Source organism: Entelurus aequoreus, linkage group LG07 (assembly GCF_033978785.1).
Source record: "Entelurus aequoreus isolate RoL-2023_Sb linkage group LG07, RoL_Eaeq_v1.1, whole genome shotgun sequence".
NCBI classification, from domain to species: Eukaryota; Metazoa; Chordata; class Actinopteri; order Syngnathiformes; family Syngnathidae; genus Entelurus; species Entelurus aequoreus.
The window spans coordinates 52,096,274-52,113,052 of NC_084737.1; the positions used below are offsets into that span (position 1 = coordinate 52,096,274).

The 16,779-nt window shown below is 38.7% G+C and overlaps 2 protein-coding genes across 4 annotated transcripts in view; one reads left to right on the forward strand and one right to left on the reverse strand.

The window, feature by feature from the left end:
• col9a3 (collagen, type IX, alpha 3) overlaps nt 1-8,116 on the forward strand; it is a 15,209-nt gene extending 7,093 nt beyond the window's left edge. Inside the window, exons 6-32 of the mRNA XM_062053879.1 lie at nt 717-752; nt 866-889; nt 1,010-1,063; nt 1,430-1,483; nt 1,566-1,607; nt 1,691-1,747; nt 1,816-1,869; nt 1,967-2,020; nt 3,170-3,223; nt 3,332-3,385; nt 3,510-3,563; nt 3,641-3,694; nt 3,777-3,830; nt 3,916-3,969; nt 4,064-4,108; nt 4,193-4,246; nt 4,353-4,406; nt 4,659-4,712; nt 4,790-4,861; nt 5,148-5,183; nt 5,386-5,430; nt 5,511-5,543; nt 5,896-6,042; nt 6,127-6,181; nt 6,256-6,438; nt 6,529-6,606; nt 7,209-8,116. Of these exons, the coding sequence (XP_061909863.1) occupies nt 717-752; nt 866-889; nt 1,010-1,063; nt 1,430-1,483; nt 1,566-1,607; nt 1,691-1,747; nt 1,816-1,869; nt 1,967-2,020; nt 3,170-3,223; nt 3,332-3,385; nt 3,510-3,563; nt 3,641-3,694; nt 3,777-3,830; nt 3,916-3,969; nt 4,064-4,108; nt 4,193-4,246; nt 4,353-4,406; nt 4,659-4,712; nt 4,790-4,861; nt 5,148-5,183; nt 5,386-5,430; nt 5,511-5,543; nt 5,896-6,042; nt 6,127-6,181; nt 6,256-6,438; nt 6,529-6,606; nt 7,209-7,393 (1,740 nt within the window). The 3' untranslated portion in view covers nt 7,394-8,116. The remainder of the gene's footprint in view (nt 1-716; nt 753-865; nt 890-1,009; nt 1,064-1,429; nt 1,484-1,565; nt 1,608-1,690; nt 1,748-1,815; nt 1,870-1,966; nt 2,021-3,169; nt 3,224-3,331; nt 3,386-3,509; nt 3,564-3,640; nt 3,695-3,776; nt 3,831-3,915; nt 3,970-4,063; nt 4,109-4,192; nt 4,247-4,352; nt 4,407-4,658; nt 4,713-4,789; nt 4,862-5,147; nt 5,184-5,385; nt 5,431-5,510; nt 5,544-5,895; nt 6,043-6,126; nt 6,182-6,255; nt 6,439-6,528; nt 6,607-7,208) is intronic.
• Nucleotides 7,986-16,421, reverse strand: LOC133653988 (uncharacterized). Of its 3 annotated transcripts, none has more exons than XM_062053881.1 (6): nt 16,382-16,421; nt 13,920-14,372; nt 13,762-13,849; nt 13,600-13,684; nt 13,367-13,529; nt 7,986-8,886 (listed from the first exon to the last, which is right to left on the reverse strand). In XM_062053881.1, the coding sequence occupies exons 2-6, from the start codon at nt 14,270-14,272 to the stop codon at nt 8,712-8,714; spliced, it is 864 nt and encodes a 287-aa protein (XP_061909865.1). In that variant the 5' UTR covers nt 14,273-14,372; nt 16,382-16,421; the 3' UTR covers nt 7,986-8,711. The 3 variants fall into 3 exon arrangements, with proteins under 3 accessions (XP_061909865.1, XP_061909866.1, XP_061909864.1); XM_062053882.1 differs by having other exon boundaries at nt 16,376-16,411; XM_062053880.1 differs by lacking the exon at nt 16,382-16,421 and adding an exon at nt 15,783-16,086 and having other exon boundaries at nt 7,987-8,886.
• Nucleotides 16,422-16,779: the final 358 nt, after the last annotated feature.

Consider the following 16,779-nt stretch of genomic DNA (forward strand, 5'->3'; position numbering starts at 1 on the left):
TTCTCCCTCTGGCCTTCAGGACCTATAACTAAAACCTCTGTTTTGTCCTGGTTGAGCTGTAAGAAATTCACTGTCCAAAATGCAATTAAAAAGGGTATTTATTATTAGGAGACACAGCAATGTACAACTGTGTGTCTTTAGCGTAACTGTGGAAACTGATGCGTGTCTCCTAGTGACCTCCCCAAAAGGCAGCATATGAAGATTAAAATGAATGGGACCTAGAATTGAGCCTTGGGGAACCCCACATCATATTCAATGGGTTCCTGAGGAACATGCATGCATACTTACATAAACACATCTCTCTGTAAGATAAGAGAGGAATGTAACACTTGTCTAACTGACATTATATTATTTCAAGTCCAGTCAGACATCAAATGAGAGATTTGAGAAATTAGAGTCAACTTTATTGTGATTATGAACAGTTCAGGCATACAGTCCTTGAAATGCAGACACACACACCTTTATGTTATTTTCAGTGATTTACTCGTCCTGAGTATTTGTAAGATAACAGAGCATCAGTCAGTTACATTTCCATGCATTAATAATCAATAAGACATGTTCATTCGACCCATTATTTTTGGACAAACAAAAATCACAGCACTTACAACAATAGTCAGAATATACATTACACAATTTCTTGTGATTTTTCAGCTTTCTATCATATTGCTGTCTGGTATCTGAGAGACGGATTGTCACCTTTGCATGTATCTCCACAGGGAGAATCCGGACCTCCTGGGCCACCTGGACCTCCTGTAAGTAGGCCAACATGCTGTTGAACATCAACCAAGCCCCAAGATGGCATACACATGCTGGCCCCTTTTAAAGCGGGCCTTTGTCCTAGTAATATGTCTTGTATTTTCCGTAGGGCAGAGGGAGATCAGGAGCTCCTGTGAGTATAAAAACATTTTATTATTGTTGTCATGTGCAGGGAGTTATTTTTATGAATCTACTTACTGTAGCACTACATTAAAATGTACTCTTAATCATTTTTCCTATCTCTTATTTTTAGGGTTTACCCGGAACTAATGGCTTGGCAGGTGGAGTCGGACCTCAGGGAGCCGTGGTGAGTGTCATCAATTAGACCTGCCATCAGAAACGGATCATGTAATGTTCGTTCATAAAATTTCATATATTTCAATGCACTTGGCATGCAGACAAACACTTAACTGCCGTTCTTGTGTCATGAGTTCAACAATAAAATACTTTTAGAGGATGAGGATAAAGATAATTTGCTTGCATTTGAGTGCTAACCCCACCTAACGAATGCAGAATTGTGACGTGAAGCATAGTTTGGTAAAAGTTTAGACTGTAGGTATAAAAGGTCACATTGTTCAAAGTTGATTCATTTGATTCTATACTGTACAAAGCTTGGAGAGGGAAGAAGCTAAAAACTGATGAAGATGCTCCTAATCCCTTTGCCTTTTTTCAGGGGGCTGAAGGTCTTCCAGGACTTACTGGACCTCCTGGTCCTGATGGTCCACCTGTAAGTGCAGTCCTTTATCAAAGATGTAAAAACAGAACTGCAAGACTGCAAACTATGTAAATACCATTGCTTGTTTTGTCAGGGTCTTCCTGGTACTCTCCATGATCTTAGCGGTGACTTATTGGTAAGATGCCAAAGATGCGCTTGAATGCTGTGATGTGTTCTCTGCAGGATACATTTACTTACTCAGTGCTCGTTTGTTTGCAGTGCCCTGCCATCTGCCCCCCTGGTCCTCCTGGTCCACCTGGGATGCCAGGATTTAAGGTGTCTATAGTAGTTCTGTTCTGAACACTTCCATATGTCTTTTTAATACACTGTAACTCTTCTTGTAGGGACACACCGGACATAAAGGAGACAAGGGAGAAGTTGGCAAAAACGGAGAGAAGGTGAGTGTTTGATTTAAGGAAGGGTGATCCTATGTGCAAGATTGGTGGTCCTCTCATCTGGTGCTGGTTTTGTACTAAGTGTCCAACTTGTCTGTAGGGCGACTCAGGACCTTCAGGTCCTGCTGGTTTTCCTGGGACAGTTGGCCTGCAGGTGAGGACATTTCAGAATTACATCTTTTCAATTACTGTAATTTCCGGGCTCTTGAGCGCACCGGTATTTAAACTGCAAACACCAAAGTTTGAAGAAATAAATATGTTTACATATATGAGCACCACACCATATATATATATATATATACAGTATATATATATATATATACACACCGGTACGAAAGATTTTGTAAATGTTTATATATACCTTAATTGTTTCCAAACGGTGCCTGTCATGACAGTAAAAAGGCTGATCAAACAAAACAGAAGTCATTGTCATGGAACCACTGGCTGCGGAAGCTAGCTCTCCAATCAGATAAACAGACTCAATAACTCCACGGTGACATTTTCGTGAATTTGTGAAACTGGAACAATCCAAAAAGAATGCCATTGTAAGTTAATGTTACTAACACAGACACTTATAAACGTTTTAGCATATCTGCTAATGCTAACGACGGTAGCTTAATTACATTACAATAGCACAAAGACTATAAGAATGGGACCCATAACCTCCCTGCTTGGCACTCAGCAACAAAGGGTTGGAGTTGGGGGTTAAATCACCAAAATGATTCCCGGGCGCGGCGCCGCTGCTGCCCACTGCTCCCCAAGGGGATGGGACAAATGCAGAGGACAAATTTCACCACATCTAGTGTGTGTGTGACAATCATTGGTACTTTAATCTTTAATCTTTAAACATACAAATATGCATGAAAATACTCCTACAGACATCCCACATGGGACAGTTTAGTAAGCATGCATTGTTTTATTTATTTTGTAAAACTTACAAACATTGCTTGGAGTGATGAATGAAGAATCCTTTCGAGCAGAGACCCTATGGACGAATATACTTACGGCACGAAACAGGAAGTACATTGTCAATCTGCAGCACCAGCAGTGAGCGAATTTGTCCAAAAGATGGCGCCATAGCAAAAACAATAACACACCTTTTCAGTGTCTCTGTCAGTGTAATATGAAAACTATTTGTTGAATACAAAACATTATGGCTGTTGGCGAAGAAAAATCCATAAATTGACCGGATCGTTTAAAAAAAACACAGGGTTCAAAGCGTTGGAAAAAAGTAGTGGCTTATAGGGCGGCAAATACGGTACTTCTTGCCTCCTTTCTGATTATCTCTGGTGATATTTTTCAGGGCCCCCGTGGTCTAAGAGGTTTACCAGGTCCAATGGGATCTGTGGGAGACAGAGTAAGCAACTGCACTAATTCAACTTTATTTGGAACTCAAACCTTTTCAATTGCGCGTAAAAGAGAGTCTGCTCCCTTCACTGCTCCTTATACTCTTGTTTGTTTACAGGGTCTGCCGGGATTCAGAGGCAAACATGGCATCACCGGCATCATTGGGAAGACAGTGAGTGTCTTCTTGTCTCAGAAACATATCAAAAAAAGTCTTGACATTTGGATAGAAACGAGAGCAGAATGCAACTCTGGTCCCATCAATGAATAGCTGTTTGTGTTTTATCTGATTTTTCCAGGGTGACACTGGAGAAAGGGGTCCCCAGGGATTCAGAGGTCCCAAAGGAGAAATTGTAAGTAAAATAAATTGGAGTTTGGAGGCTCTACAAGTGTCACATATCAAATTGAGTTTGCGTTTTGAATTAAACAGGGTAAAATTGGTCCTAAAGGAGCAATTGGAGGAGCAGGGCCCAAAGGGGAGCCTGTAAGTTACCACACATAAAAATATATTCTTACAATGATCCCAATCAAATAAAGCATATTGAAGTGAAGTAATGTCCTTACAGGGCATTCCTGGCAGAGATGGCAAAGATGGCACACCAGGGATGGATGGTGAAAAGGTAGGAGTTTGTTTCAGGCTCAAAGGTTTCTCTATACAGCCTCATTAAGCCCCACCTCACAGTCACAGTTTGTGTCTTTGAATAGGGTGACGCCGGGCGCCATGGGGTAGTTGGAGAGAAAGGACCGAATGGACTTCCTGTGAGTTCTAAAAATACATTTGTGTGTCTCCTCGGTCTAATCGTTGTTAACAACATTATATGTAAGCTTAAAGTGTCTTTTCTCACATTCATAGGGTCTACAAGGAAAGGCTGGTGCCAAAGGATCCAAAGGAGGAAGTGTAAGTTTCACATGATAATGGCCTACGAGACTGAGGCATTAAGAAGCACCATGTGGGACTTACTATCCTATTCCATTACACCAGGGTGATTCTGGGAAGACTGGGGAGACGGGACCCTCTGGAGAACCAGGTATTCCTGTATGTATCCGGTGGGCGTCTGGGTTATTATTAAATGAACTCCTGCTAAAGACATTTTGGTACAATGTGAGGACTGATATATTAACTGTCTTATATCTCCCCGCAGGGTGATATTGGCATCCCAGGAGAGAGAGGCATAGCAGGACCCAGAGGAGTGGCTGTGAGTTTGTGGTGATGACGCACAACATGCACATGCTCATTAAGACATATTAGATACAAAAGACTTATAAAAGTGCATTGAGAAGATGCTCCATTCAAGAAGCAAAGTGGAAATATGTCAAACTGTAGGTATTAAATATAAAAGGTGGAATTCATAGTCAAAGAAGAATGGAATAATTTTGCTTACAAAATGTGATTGCTCTAATGTTACTACTAGTCACTTCTTACTAAAAGCAATAATTGTCCCCTTCAGGGAGGCATTGGACCTGCTGGTAACCCAGGACCTCAGGGAGTAAAAGGCTTCCAGGTCAGTGCAAACGATTTTCTTCTGTTGCGGTTATCGTTGTCATAAGAAGTCATTTCACCGAGTTGTATGTGTTGCAGGGCATAAATGGAGCTTTGGGGGATCCAGGTCTTCCAGGTCCAACAGGAATTCGTGGAGAGTTTGGAGAAAGGGTGAGTAAGACTTGCCTGATTACAAGACATGTGTCTTGAGATTCTCATAAAGTCTATTTGGAGACAAATGAGCAGGTCATCTAGACTGTGAGAGTGGAATGAAGTAAAAATGTTGCCCAGCGAGAGTTCAGACTCCAAGTGATCTCCAGTCCAGAAGGGCAGAACAAAGATGGTCCTTATATCACTGCTCACTGGCAACCTACCTGCCCACCTCACTCTCCCCCCCCCCCTTGCACAAATGTCTCAACATTGCTCTCATTTATGTTCTCTTTTTTCGACCTCAAAGGGGCCAGTGGGAGCCTCAGGAGCCAAAGGAGACATGGTAAATATTTGGAAGTTAAAGCCAGGGTCTAATGTTTCATTCATTATTTGAGCTATTTGTGCACTCAAACAGTGCAGCCATTGTCTTTATGCTATTTTGTGGTAGTTTGTCCTTGAATAGAAGCATAATGCCTAAGGTGAACACTAATAAAATACAAAGAGTTGAAGCAAATATAATTTGTGTTTTTATGCTGGAATTGTAGGGCGTAGCAGGAAGTGATGGTTTACCTGGAGAGAATGGAGAACCTGTAAGTGTTAACATCAAATGTTTACCACGTTGTTGTTATTAGTATAACTCGTTTGTTGACATTATATTCTTTATTTCCAGGGTCATTTTGGACCAGTTGGACAAAAAGGAGAGGTGAGCTTCTTTTGTTTGCTTCTATAAATTTTGGTGATCGTACAAAATAATTGATGATAGTGTCTCTATTGAGGTCTTTGTTTCCGTGCTTACATTCATAGCCAGTGCACATGCTGCCTCACATTCCAAGTTTAATGGGATTAATTGGAGGCAGGCATAGTTTTTTTCAGCATCACTTGCTGCTTAATTGCAGTATGAAGGTGCAACACAATTTGTGGAATTAGAAGCTCCATTTTGTAAAACTCTTGACAGTTTTCTCCAGGGTTCTTATTTTGAGGATAAAAAGTTAAAGTGAATTTGCAGTGTGGTCTTGGCAAAAATATAATATGTCCATTTTTCAAATTGGAAACAGTCAGGGAAACGAGGAGAACTGGGACCTAAAGGTGTCTCTGGGCCACAAGGAGAGCTTGGGGCAAGAGGGCCCCCGGGAAAACCAGGATTAATGGGCTTCCAAGGAGAGCAAGGTCTTCCTGGCATTTCTGGAAAAACAGGTGTACCTGTAAGTGCTTTTATTTGGAAGTTTTAAGTGAAGGTTACCAAGATAAGAATACAGATTTGTTTATAAATAAATTGTGTTTTTCAGGGTAAACTGACAAGTGAACAACACATCAGAGAGTTGTGTGGCTCAATGATCGATGGTGAAGATCTACATTCAACAATTCATAGAAAGAAAGATGGAAACTAACCTTCTGTCGTACTCCACTCATCCCAGATCAGATTGCGCAGCTGGCCGCTAATCTTCGCAGACCTCTGGCCCCAGGAATGGTGGGCAGACCTGGACCTGCTGGATCTCCAGGACAGCCGGGAGTAATTGGCTCCATTGGTCATCCAGGTTCTCGTGGACCTCCAGGATACAGAGGCCTGCCAGGAGAACTTGGAGATCCCGGTCCCAGAGGTATGACACTTCTGATCAATATTATCTACGAGTGAAAGCATGGAGGTCAACTGCGACTTCAAGATTCAAAGTGTCTGGTCTGATAACAAGGTGACGTTGGTGAGCACGGTGATAAGGGAACCATTGGCAAAGCAATTGAGGGCCCCGTTGGAGACCAAGGACACCAAGGTATGTGGCTTCACGTTCTAACTTAAATTTGTACTTTTTGACCAGACCACACTTTTCATTTCAATTCAAGACAAACAGTTATCTTAAGCACTTTCCTCTTTAAAAGGAAACAATAGAAACCTACATCTGGCAAAACTTTGGGGAAACAGTTATTTGTCTAGGGAGTGTTTTCTAAAGATACTGCATAGTGAAGGCACTCGATACAGAACACTGGACAAAGTACGGACCCCTGCTGAGCTCCATGGAACTGCCAAAATGTAGATTCTTGTCAGGTATCCAATTTGGCCAGTACTGTTTGGAGTTTTTTTTTAAAATTATCATCTGGATTTTTCAAAAATGTATGACACATACAGTGTCTAGTGGTTCATTTTGAGTTTAAAATAATTACCACACACCTAAATGTTGCTATTTATCTATCTATCCATCCATGTATGTATCTAGATATGAAGTTGTAAACCTCATTTTAGTGGCATTAGAGTGCAGGGAGTGGAATGGTGCACTAGTTTTCACTCACATGCTGCCACCTACAGCACAGGAGTGTGCACTACACACCTCATATTGGATGACAAACACTTGTATGAATGGCTATGTGCTGCCCACAGGTCTTCCAGGTGTCCCAGGAATTGTTAAAGATGGCCGGGATGGGTCACCAGGTGATCCAGGTGAGCCTGGTGAGCACGGCAGGGTAGGTAGGACTGGGCACCACGGACCCCCCGGAATCTGTGATACATCAGCCTGTCAGGGAGCTTCGGTTGCTGGGAAATCATCCAACCCCAAAAACCTTTAAATATTACTTCCTGCCACCTGTTGCCATCCACGCCAAGAACAAAAGTTGAAAAAAGGAAGGGAAGGATGGAATAAAAACAGGAGCGATCGCAAAAATCGCCTCTTTATTTAAATATGCATATCACAAGATGGAAGGAAAACATCAACAGGTGTGACATTTTTGAGAGGAAGAGAAGAACATCAAAGGTGTGATGTGACGAACAGCAAGTGGGAGTTGAAAACATCAAGGTGCCATCCTTAAAAAGAAGGTGCATGCATAGGAAAAAGGCCAGGGATTTTCAGCATTCCACCCAGAACTTTCAGATTTCAAACAAATGGAAAAATGATTGATGATGAGTGCTTTGTGTATAAAAACCTTGTACATGTCCTTGCCCCCATTTTAATGACCATGGCTTACTTTGACAACCAGCCTGTACATGCAGCATGGCCCATTGGTGGTAATCCCAGGTGTTACCTCAGCATAGAAACTTTGTGTGTAAGCAGGAGCAGTGGGCCTGTGTAACGCAGCAGTGTATGTACTGTCAAAAATAAAAGACAAACAAGCAGGTGGCCAGAAAATATTTGTGTAGATTAATACAAGCCGAAACATTTTGTATTTTTTATTGTTTTTAAAGTTTTACAGTAGTTTGTTTATTTTTCAACAGTTGAATCTCAAGAATCAAATGCCAAATAAAACATGTGGGTGAAGAAATCTAGACACTTTAAAATAAATTCAATAACCTTGGGTGCAGTTATTTTTTTCAAAGTTGAATTCTACCATGACCACATCCACTATGTGCTAGCGGTGCTGTAACTATTACATAAACCATTTAAATACTATTTATTATTTGTGGGTATCTGTTGTATGTACAGTAAGATGATACAGCGACATGTTGTAAGAAAGAACAAATAAAGCCACTTTTCAGGAAAATGTTACTGCTCTCTACATATGGACTGAACAGCATGCGTTTTACAGTAACAGGAAATAGCAATCCAACTGGAAGGAAAGCTTGCTAAGCCAATACTTAAATATGGAGTGAAAATTCACAGACATAACATGTTGAACTCCAGGAAACAAATATTTAACGTGTTAATTGTTTGACTAATATCACAATATTTGGAAGAAGTCATTTTTTGATAAGGGGAACACTCACTGTATGATCCATCTGTTGTTCTAAGCTTTCACCAAACGTTTTAATAGTAAACATCTGAAAACCCTGTAGAGTATTAGAAAATAGCACTTAGCAATATAACTACACACTTTGTTGTACGAAGCTGAAAGGACTTGACCAAATAAAGATATAGACAAGTTTCAAGATGAGAGAATAGCCTAATGATCATCATTCTTCAGTCGAATGATCATTGCGACTAACTGATGTCAAGTTGTCTCCATACAAGGTTTTGATGTATTTCAGGAAGGTACAGGTGCTCTGCAGTGTGTTGACCGTGTCAGTGTCAGCTGTACAGGACGGCACCAAAGTGTTCAATTCGTTACACAACGAACGGATCTTCTTCCTGCATGGCAGCACAGACGAAGCAGATGATTCTTAGCTAAGAAGTCTCTTACTGTACACTCATATTCCTAAATAGTAAACAATGTTAACAGAGGATAAATGAAGTTAGCCGAAATGCTTAATGATATGATGTATGCCTAATGTCTATGGTGAACAAATAGAAAATACTAACAATTGTCAGGACAAAAAGATAGAAGCAGACAATTAATTGTTTTTAGACATTGAGAAAAAGCTGTAGTGAACTCCACTGCACAGATGAGTTTAACTCCAAAGTCTTATGCATGAAGTGTTGCGTACATTTCTCTAATTAGTTGAATTTTCAAAGTGGGCACTACACAAAAGTACTTATTTTCTGGGGCCTATTTTGTGTACTTTCTCTGTAGGAACTAAAAATACATTCCTTTTGACTTCAACATAACAGAATGCAGGTTTTTAAGGGGAAGTGCACTTTTTTTGGAATGTTGCCTACCATTGACAATCATTATGAAAGACATGACGATGGATGGATATTTTTTTTTGCATTCTAAATAATAAATAAATGTGATCAAAAGTTCACTTACAATGGAGCCTATGGAAGCCACTCTGTTCTGCTTATAAAGCCCTTAAGAAAACATTCAAATACCTCCATTGAGGTTTTTTAGATATTATGTAAGTATATTGTTCAAAATAAACTCAAACCAAAAACCATGTTTTATAGTAATGGGCACATTTATAATAACATTTAATATTTACGTAGTTTGATCATACATTCATTTAAAAAACGCATCACAATGTCAGATTATTTTTTTCTTCATTACTGTTTATTACTCACTGCAGACTGCATGAGAGCCAATAAACAAAATAAAACATCACTTACTGTGCAAGGTCTGCTTTCATTAGGTTGCAGACTGCTGGGATGTTTATATATTCCCATTTAGGTAAAGAATGTTTCATAATCCTCACGAAGAAACGGGGGAGGCGTCTTTTCGGGTCGTTCTAGCCATATTTCCGAGTCCTAAATGGCTGTCAAAGTGTACCAACTTGTCAGAATACCTACTCAGACTTCTTCTGTCCAGGTGAGATAATTTGTGATCTACAATAAACTTACAGGGAGCAAGGAAACGGGAAAGCAGCATACCACTTGATGATGTAAACATAGGGACACACGGTAGTCTGCGCTAGCGTTTATAATAACAATATCACTAATACTTGGTTAATATTCAAGTCAGAAAATGTAAATGGAGTATTGTTGGCGCTTTTTGAATGGTTATTTATTGCATTTTATGGACGAAATAGAGGCCTTCTCATTGAATGCATTTTTATTTACGTTAATTTAACATTTAAATGCATTAAAAAAATACATCCGTTGTCATGTTGTCATCATCCATAATGATTGTGAGCGATAGGCAAAATTCCCAAAAAAGTGCAGTTCCTTTTTAAGAACTTTGTTTTCAATACTTTTGCACAACTGTGAAGTCTTCTGCCCAAAAAGTGTGTGCAAACTATAAAATTCAGTGGCGGGCCGTGCGTTTCCCACCTAGGCCTTCAGTGATGTCCGACTTCAATGATTACCTCTCAAAATACCACATGACCATTGCTGGAGAAATACTATACAGGAACACATTCACGCCCTCCTGGGCATTGTACAACAACAACAGTGTACAAAACGGGTTATTTTCTGGCGCATTTAAAAATCTATTAAAACGCATCAGCAATTAAAACATATCTTATGTAGTACTGTCAAAATTAAAATAGCAAAAAAAATATATAAAGTGAAAAAATAAAATATTTGAACTCACAATTTGTAGAACCTATTCGACGCCGTATAAGCCAGTGGTACCCCTCGTCGGCGGCTTATTGGAGTGGAAATGGCGAGCATTTCTTCGCCAGAACAGCTGAGCTAGCTTCCGGGGTTGGCCGACATCGTCTCACGAGATGTAGTTTCTCTTTAAATGTCAACATTTTGTTCTCCTTCTCTGCTATCCTTGCATGGCTACAGCGCAACACTTCCTGCTTCCTGCTAAATTGAAACTTGTGAATGGATACTCACTTTGGAACGAGAAGTGAGTATCCAATCACAGTCTCGTTAACATCAGGCTACTTGAATAGGCTACTGTCAACAACTTGTGATCTGATTGGCTATCGCAACTGTCTATCAACTCTATGTGTTCTCTAATTCATCCGCTAACGGTCCAGGTGAGTATTCAATCACAGGACGCGTAAATGTCACGTCAACGTGAGGCCGTCTAGAAGGCCTTACTGACAACAAAGTGTGATCTGATTGGCTATCGCAACTGTCTGTCACCTGTATGTCCCCGTTCACTTACAGTTTATGACATCAAGTATGGTGTTCTGTTGTGTTGTTGAACAAACAGTACACACCGATAATCAGTACCACCCAGAGGTAGGAAAAAGGATCGATGCATCACAATTAGGACGAGGAGAAATCATGAATCGATGGACAAATGGCCAAACTTTGATTATTTACGTGTGTTAAATAAAGTAATACAATAATGCTAATGTTCTACTAATACCTTCTATAATGTTAGAGCTATTACCTGTTAAATTAAAATGAATGCCTTGTCATTCAGATGAGCATGAGAAGACATATTCTGACTGGTTTGGAGGCGGGCAGTAATGACTCCAGTTCACGCAAACCGCAATCTTTCACCGCGGCAGGGAAGAGTACCACTCGGCCAGGAACGACTATTGTCAACGAGCAGTGACTAAGTTTGTGCTCACAAGCTTGCAACAATTTGCCACACAGATGCACCTTTTTTCGGCAGGTGAATGTTCAATTGTAGTTGCATGTTTTTCCTTCAACATTTTCACTCATATTATACAGGTGGAGAACATATAGAATTAGAATATCTTGTAAAAGTTCATTTATGTCAGCAATTCAACTTCAAATGTGAAACGAATGAGTTATATAAACTCATTACATGCAAAAGGAGATATGTCAGGCCTATTTATTAGAATTTTGTTGATCATGGCTTACAGTTTTTGAAAACCACACATTTTCTGAGATTTTCAATTTGAGGTTTTTATGAACTGTAAACCATAATCATCCAAATTATATCAAAAGATGGCTTGGAATATCTTGTGTTGCATATTATGAGCATATGCCATTATATTATTTTCATTCTGTAAATCTAAACAAACCTTTGCACAGTATATTGCACAGTATATTTTATAGGCAGATGACAAATATTCTTAAAATGTTAAAAATGTTACGAAATGTTACATTCTTGTGTCATTTCCACATATGTTTTATTTTGTTAAATTCTACAGAATTATTTATTTTTTTATTTTGAAAATAGTTTTCTATGCTATGTGCCTTTTAAGACTTCACTGGTAGTTTTGTAAGATCATGTGAGCTCTAAACTAAACACAATTGATGTTAATCCACCTTTTTGTTATCTTTTCATCCAAATAATCTATAAGAGAACCGATAAAGAACCGAATCGTTAAGCAGAATCGGAACTGGAAAAATCTTAGCAATTCCCATCCGTAGTCACAGCAGGGATGTAAGTTAAGGGATGTACTGTAAGTCCTTAACATTAGCGCTTATAATAACAATAATTCTTGGTTAAGGTCACAAAATTTAAATGGGGTATTGATTGTTGGCGGTTTTTGGGTGGTTATTTATTGGGGTTTATGGTTGGAAAAGACGCAATAGACCCAATAGACACAACGACATCCTGACTCCCATTGGCACCATTGTAAGCTGACTTTTATTCACGTTTGTTTACGAGTAAGAATGAAAAAAAAAAGACATCTTTGTTAATGTGTGTGTGTGTGTGTGTGAATTATAGGCAAAGTTCCCCTCTAAGAGTTTAGCTTTTAGAGTGTAAAACGTGTTTTAACCCACACAAACCTTCAGTAGATCAGACCCTTTTTACGTATGTCTGACTTGTAAGCTATTATGTGCTCAGCTGTTGTGTAGCTGCTAACTTTTAGTAGTCTAGCCCTATAGCATTAAGGCTACCTTTTTGAAATGACTTGACTAAAATACATCGATACAAGATCAAACTTCACACAAGTAAACACGCTGCAGGGTCGTTTCGAAGCAAGTCCATATAATATGATTATAATAATTATAAGTCCATATAATAATTATAAAACTTGTTGTTGTTTTTTGCTGATACTGGACAGATATCAGTATTGGATCGGGACACCCCTAATGAGCTTGAAAGAGTCAGTATGAATATGTAATGCATTTGGAAAGTCACCCTTTACTCGACTCGACGGGCCAAACTTGGTCCCCGGGGCCACCAATTGGGGCACACCAGATTCAGAGTCTCCGATTAGACTAACATGCATGTTTTTGGATTGGTGAGAACATGCAAACTCCACCCAATCAGGTCCAAACCTTGCTAAGCAAACTGTTACCATGATGCCAGAACAAAAATATTCATCTTTGAGAGTTTAAACAAACTACAGTAGTAGTCAAACATCACACAAGGAATTATTTAGAAAGTAGGTTATTGTTTGGCACTAACCTGCGCAGCCTTTCTTTGCTGTTGTGTCGTTCTCTTCTTTCTAGTCGCCCGCCTGGTGACTGAACAGACCGTCTGGCAGCTGTTTTCCTTGTAGTTCTTCCTGACACGGTAGCTTCTTGAGGATGGGAGTCATACGTCCCGCAGGCAGCACATGCTAGATCCTCTGTGATGAAGCATACAAATGAAAATGTCATCGATTATTGAGATGAAAAGGAACTGAAAAACCTTCTCACCAGGCTTTTGGAAGCTAGCAGCGTGAGAATTTTTAACAGCTGACTCAGGGTAGCAATTTGATGAAAAACAAACAGGGCTCCTCACCTGCGTACAGATCATGAAAATAGATTTACAATTCAAAAACTCCTGCAAGTTGTTGTGTGAGCAAAGAAGTTGGATACACTCTCTCCGTCATCCGAGGTCATCCACTGCCGCATCGGAGAAAACAAGACTTGCTCCTCAGATGTTTGCTGCTCCAGTGTCACCGCACTGCAACAAGCACATTCAATTAAAAAAATATGAATAATCTTTATTCATGGTCATAAATATGGAGGCCTACTTGTTAGAAGCTACAGGGGTGTCACCACACAAGACGTTAAACCTTTTCTCCAAGCAAACCCCAGCCGATGATCTGGGCGGCCTCAGGAAACATTTGCGGTTTGCAAAGTATTCCGTTGCCTTGGCGTTCCCCATCAGAACATACAACGTCGCCTCGCCATCGTTACCCGGCATCTTCTCTCCTGGCAACCATGTCTGACACCCAGGATCATCCACGCTGGGGATGAAGGATGCTGGAGTATATCCCTTCTCCTCCAATGTATTTCTGACACTTTGATGTGCGTGCTGGACTTCTTCTTGGACAAGGTTGTGAAGCTGGACGTGTTCCTCCCCAGTCAGGTGGTGCTCAGTCATCTCAGCCTCCTCCAGCTGCCTTAAACTCGCACTTTGCTTTCAAATCTCAACAGTCTCGATGGTTTTGTCAGAGGACTTCAAAATGACATCTTTCACTAATCTAGAGAAGACAAAGTTATTTAGAGCAGACATCATCTTGACAAATAAGTCAAATGACAGCAACATTGTTGAGGCTTTAACCGATTTTATAGTTCGGGACATGACTTAAAAGCGTTATCAAATATTATTGAACAGGAAATGATTAAACTTAAGAGATGGTTTGATGTCAATAAATTATCGTTAAATGTGAAAAAAACAAAGTTTATGATTTTTTGTGAAAGGAAAAGGGAGGAAACAATCAAACTGTTAATAGATGGAATTGATATTGAAAGGGTTTCTGAACTTAGATTTTTAGGAGTGATACTGGATGACGGTCTGACATGGAAATCTCATATTGCACATGTACGGAAAAAGATGTCTAAGAGTATTTTTATATTAAACAAGGTCAAATTTGTGTTAGATTACAGGGCAATGCGTATATTGTATTGTGCACTTATATTGCCATATATCAGCTACTGTGTGGAAGTGTGGGGGAACACATATAAGAGTAACATAAAGGCATTGTATCAACTACAGAAAAGAGCTATAAGGATTATTCATAAAGTAGATTACTTAGAACACACCAACATATTATTTATTAATTCTGGTTTATTGAAACTACAGGAGCTAGTAAAGTTACAGACATTATGTGTTATGTTTAAGGCTAAAAGTAAAACAATACCAGCAAATTTACAAAAAATGTTTGTCATCACTTCTGAGAATGAAGAGTGTAGAGGAAAAGGTCATTTCCAACATCAGTATTTAAGGACAACTTTAAAACAAATGTATATATCAGTGGTGGGGGTGAAACTATGGAATTCTCTTTACAATGAGATAAAAGACTGTAAAAAATATATTCCAATTGAAAAAAATATATAAAGACAGAACAATAACATCATATGGACAGCCATAAGTGTTTACATTTTGCTTAATATTTATTAATTTACTTATTTTTTGTCTGGTTTTGTATTTGTTTTGTATCATCCCGTGAGGTGTATATTACCTCTTTTGTTCGGTTTGGACTTCATGAAGTTTTGCACATGTTGTGTTTTTTTGTTTGTTTTCATTATATTTGGATATATTTGTTTGGTTTGTATGATATCCATTGAATAAGACTATGTATTATGTTGAAGGGGGCAGGAAAATATAATATTTTTCTTCATCCTGCTCCTTCTCAGGCATTGGTGTGTAAATGTGTGTTTAGTTTCTGAGGTTTAATTGTCTATCGATCAAATATACACATCAATGAAGGACATAAATAAAAAAATGAATGAAAATGATCAAAATGGCATCATTATCAGTAGGCTACATGTAGATTATAGTAAGTTAGTTAGCTAGCATGCTAGCTTAGTTACCTTTAGCTAATTTAAAACGTTCCACATATTGAAATACGCTTATACTGATAAATAATCGTCTTTTGGTCGGAACTTACCCCTCCAAACAGATGACCTACAAGCATTTTAACAGCGTTAATCTAATTTAGTGGACCAAAAAAAAAAAAAAAAGAATGCTGAGGTGTTGAACGTCCAGTCTGTCATTTAGCTCCACTTAAGTGACGTTGGCACTTAATACTGTACTAATTGTTATTGTTTTATGATGACTTATTTTTTGGAAGATATCCAAAGAACGACTACTGTTATGGCCAAAAACACACAATCAGCTTCGTTGTAAATCTGCCACTGGTCAACTTTGCATCCATCTTTGTGACAAACACTAATTATAATACCTGCTATTAGTCTGATTCGATCGCTACTATAGTACTATTTTAAGACAACAAAAACAATTAAATCCGTTTTGATATACACTACTTGTTTATTTTATTTTTTTATAATGTTTATTTTATTTTTTTTATGATGGAAAAATATAGTTTCCTTGAAACACATCAAATTTGACAGATATTCACCAATAAGCTACTCTTAAAACACATGTTAGCGTTTATTTGATTAAAATTCAATTAAATAAAATTCATCTTTCACTGGATAAAACTACAGTATTAATTTTAGTTCGTTGTTTAGTTCACATTACCATTACCCGTCTCTGGAAGGCTTGGTGGTATGTTGTCGCCCCCCTGTGGCAAACTACTGACAGTACATATGGTTGTATACTGCAATGATTATTGCTGACGTGTATCAACTAAAAATCCCATTTTTGTTATACTTCTGGTCAGAGATTTGAATACACTCATGATTTTAGACGAAGAATTATTAATTTAAATCTTCATATGTTTTAAAATAAAAGAATTAGGTCAACATGGTGTTTTTTTACCTGCTCGATGATCTACAACTTTTTCTTTGTACACAAAAGGCCTATTTCTCTAAAATATTACTCACAAATATATCTAAATCTCTGTCAGTGAGCACTTGCTAGTGAGATAATCAGTACACCAAATAAAGTAAAATATTCCAAATAAAGATGCTGATTAAATAGCA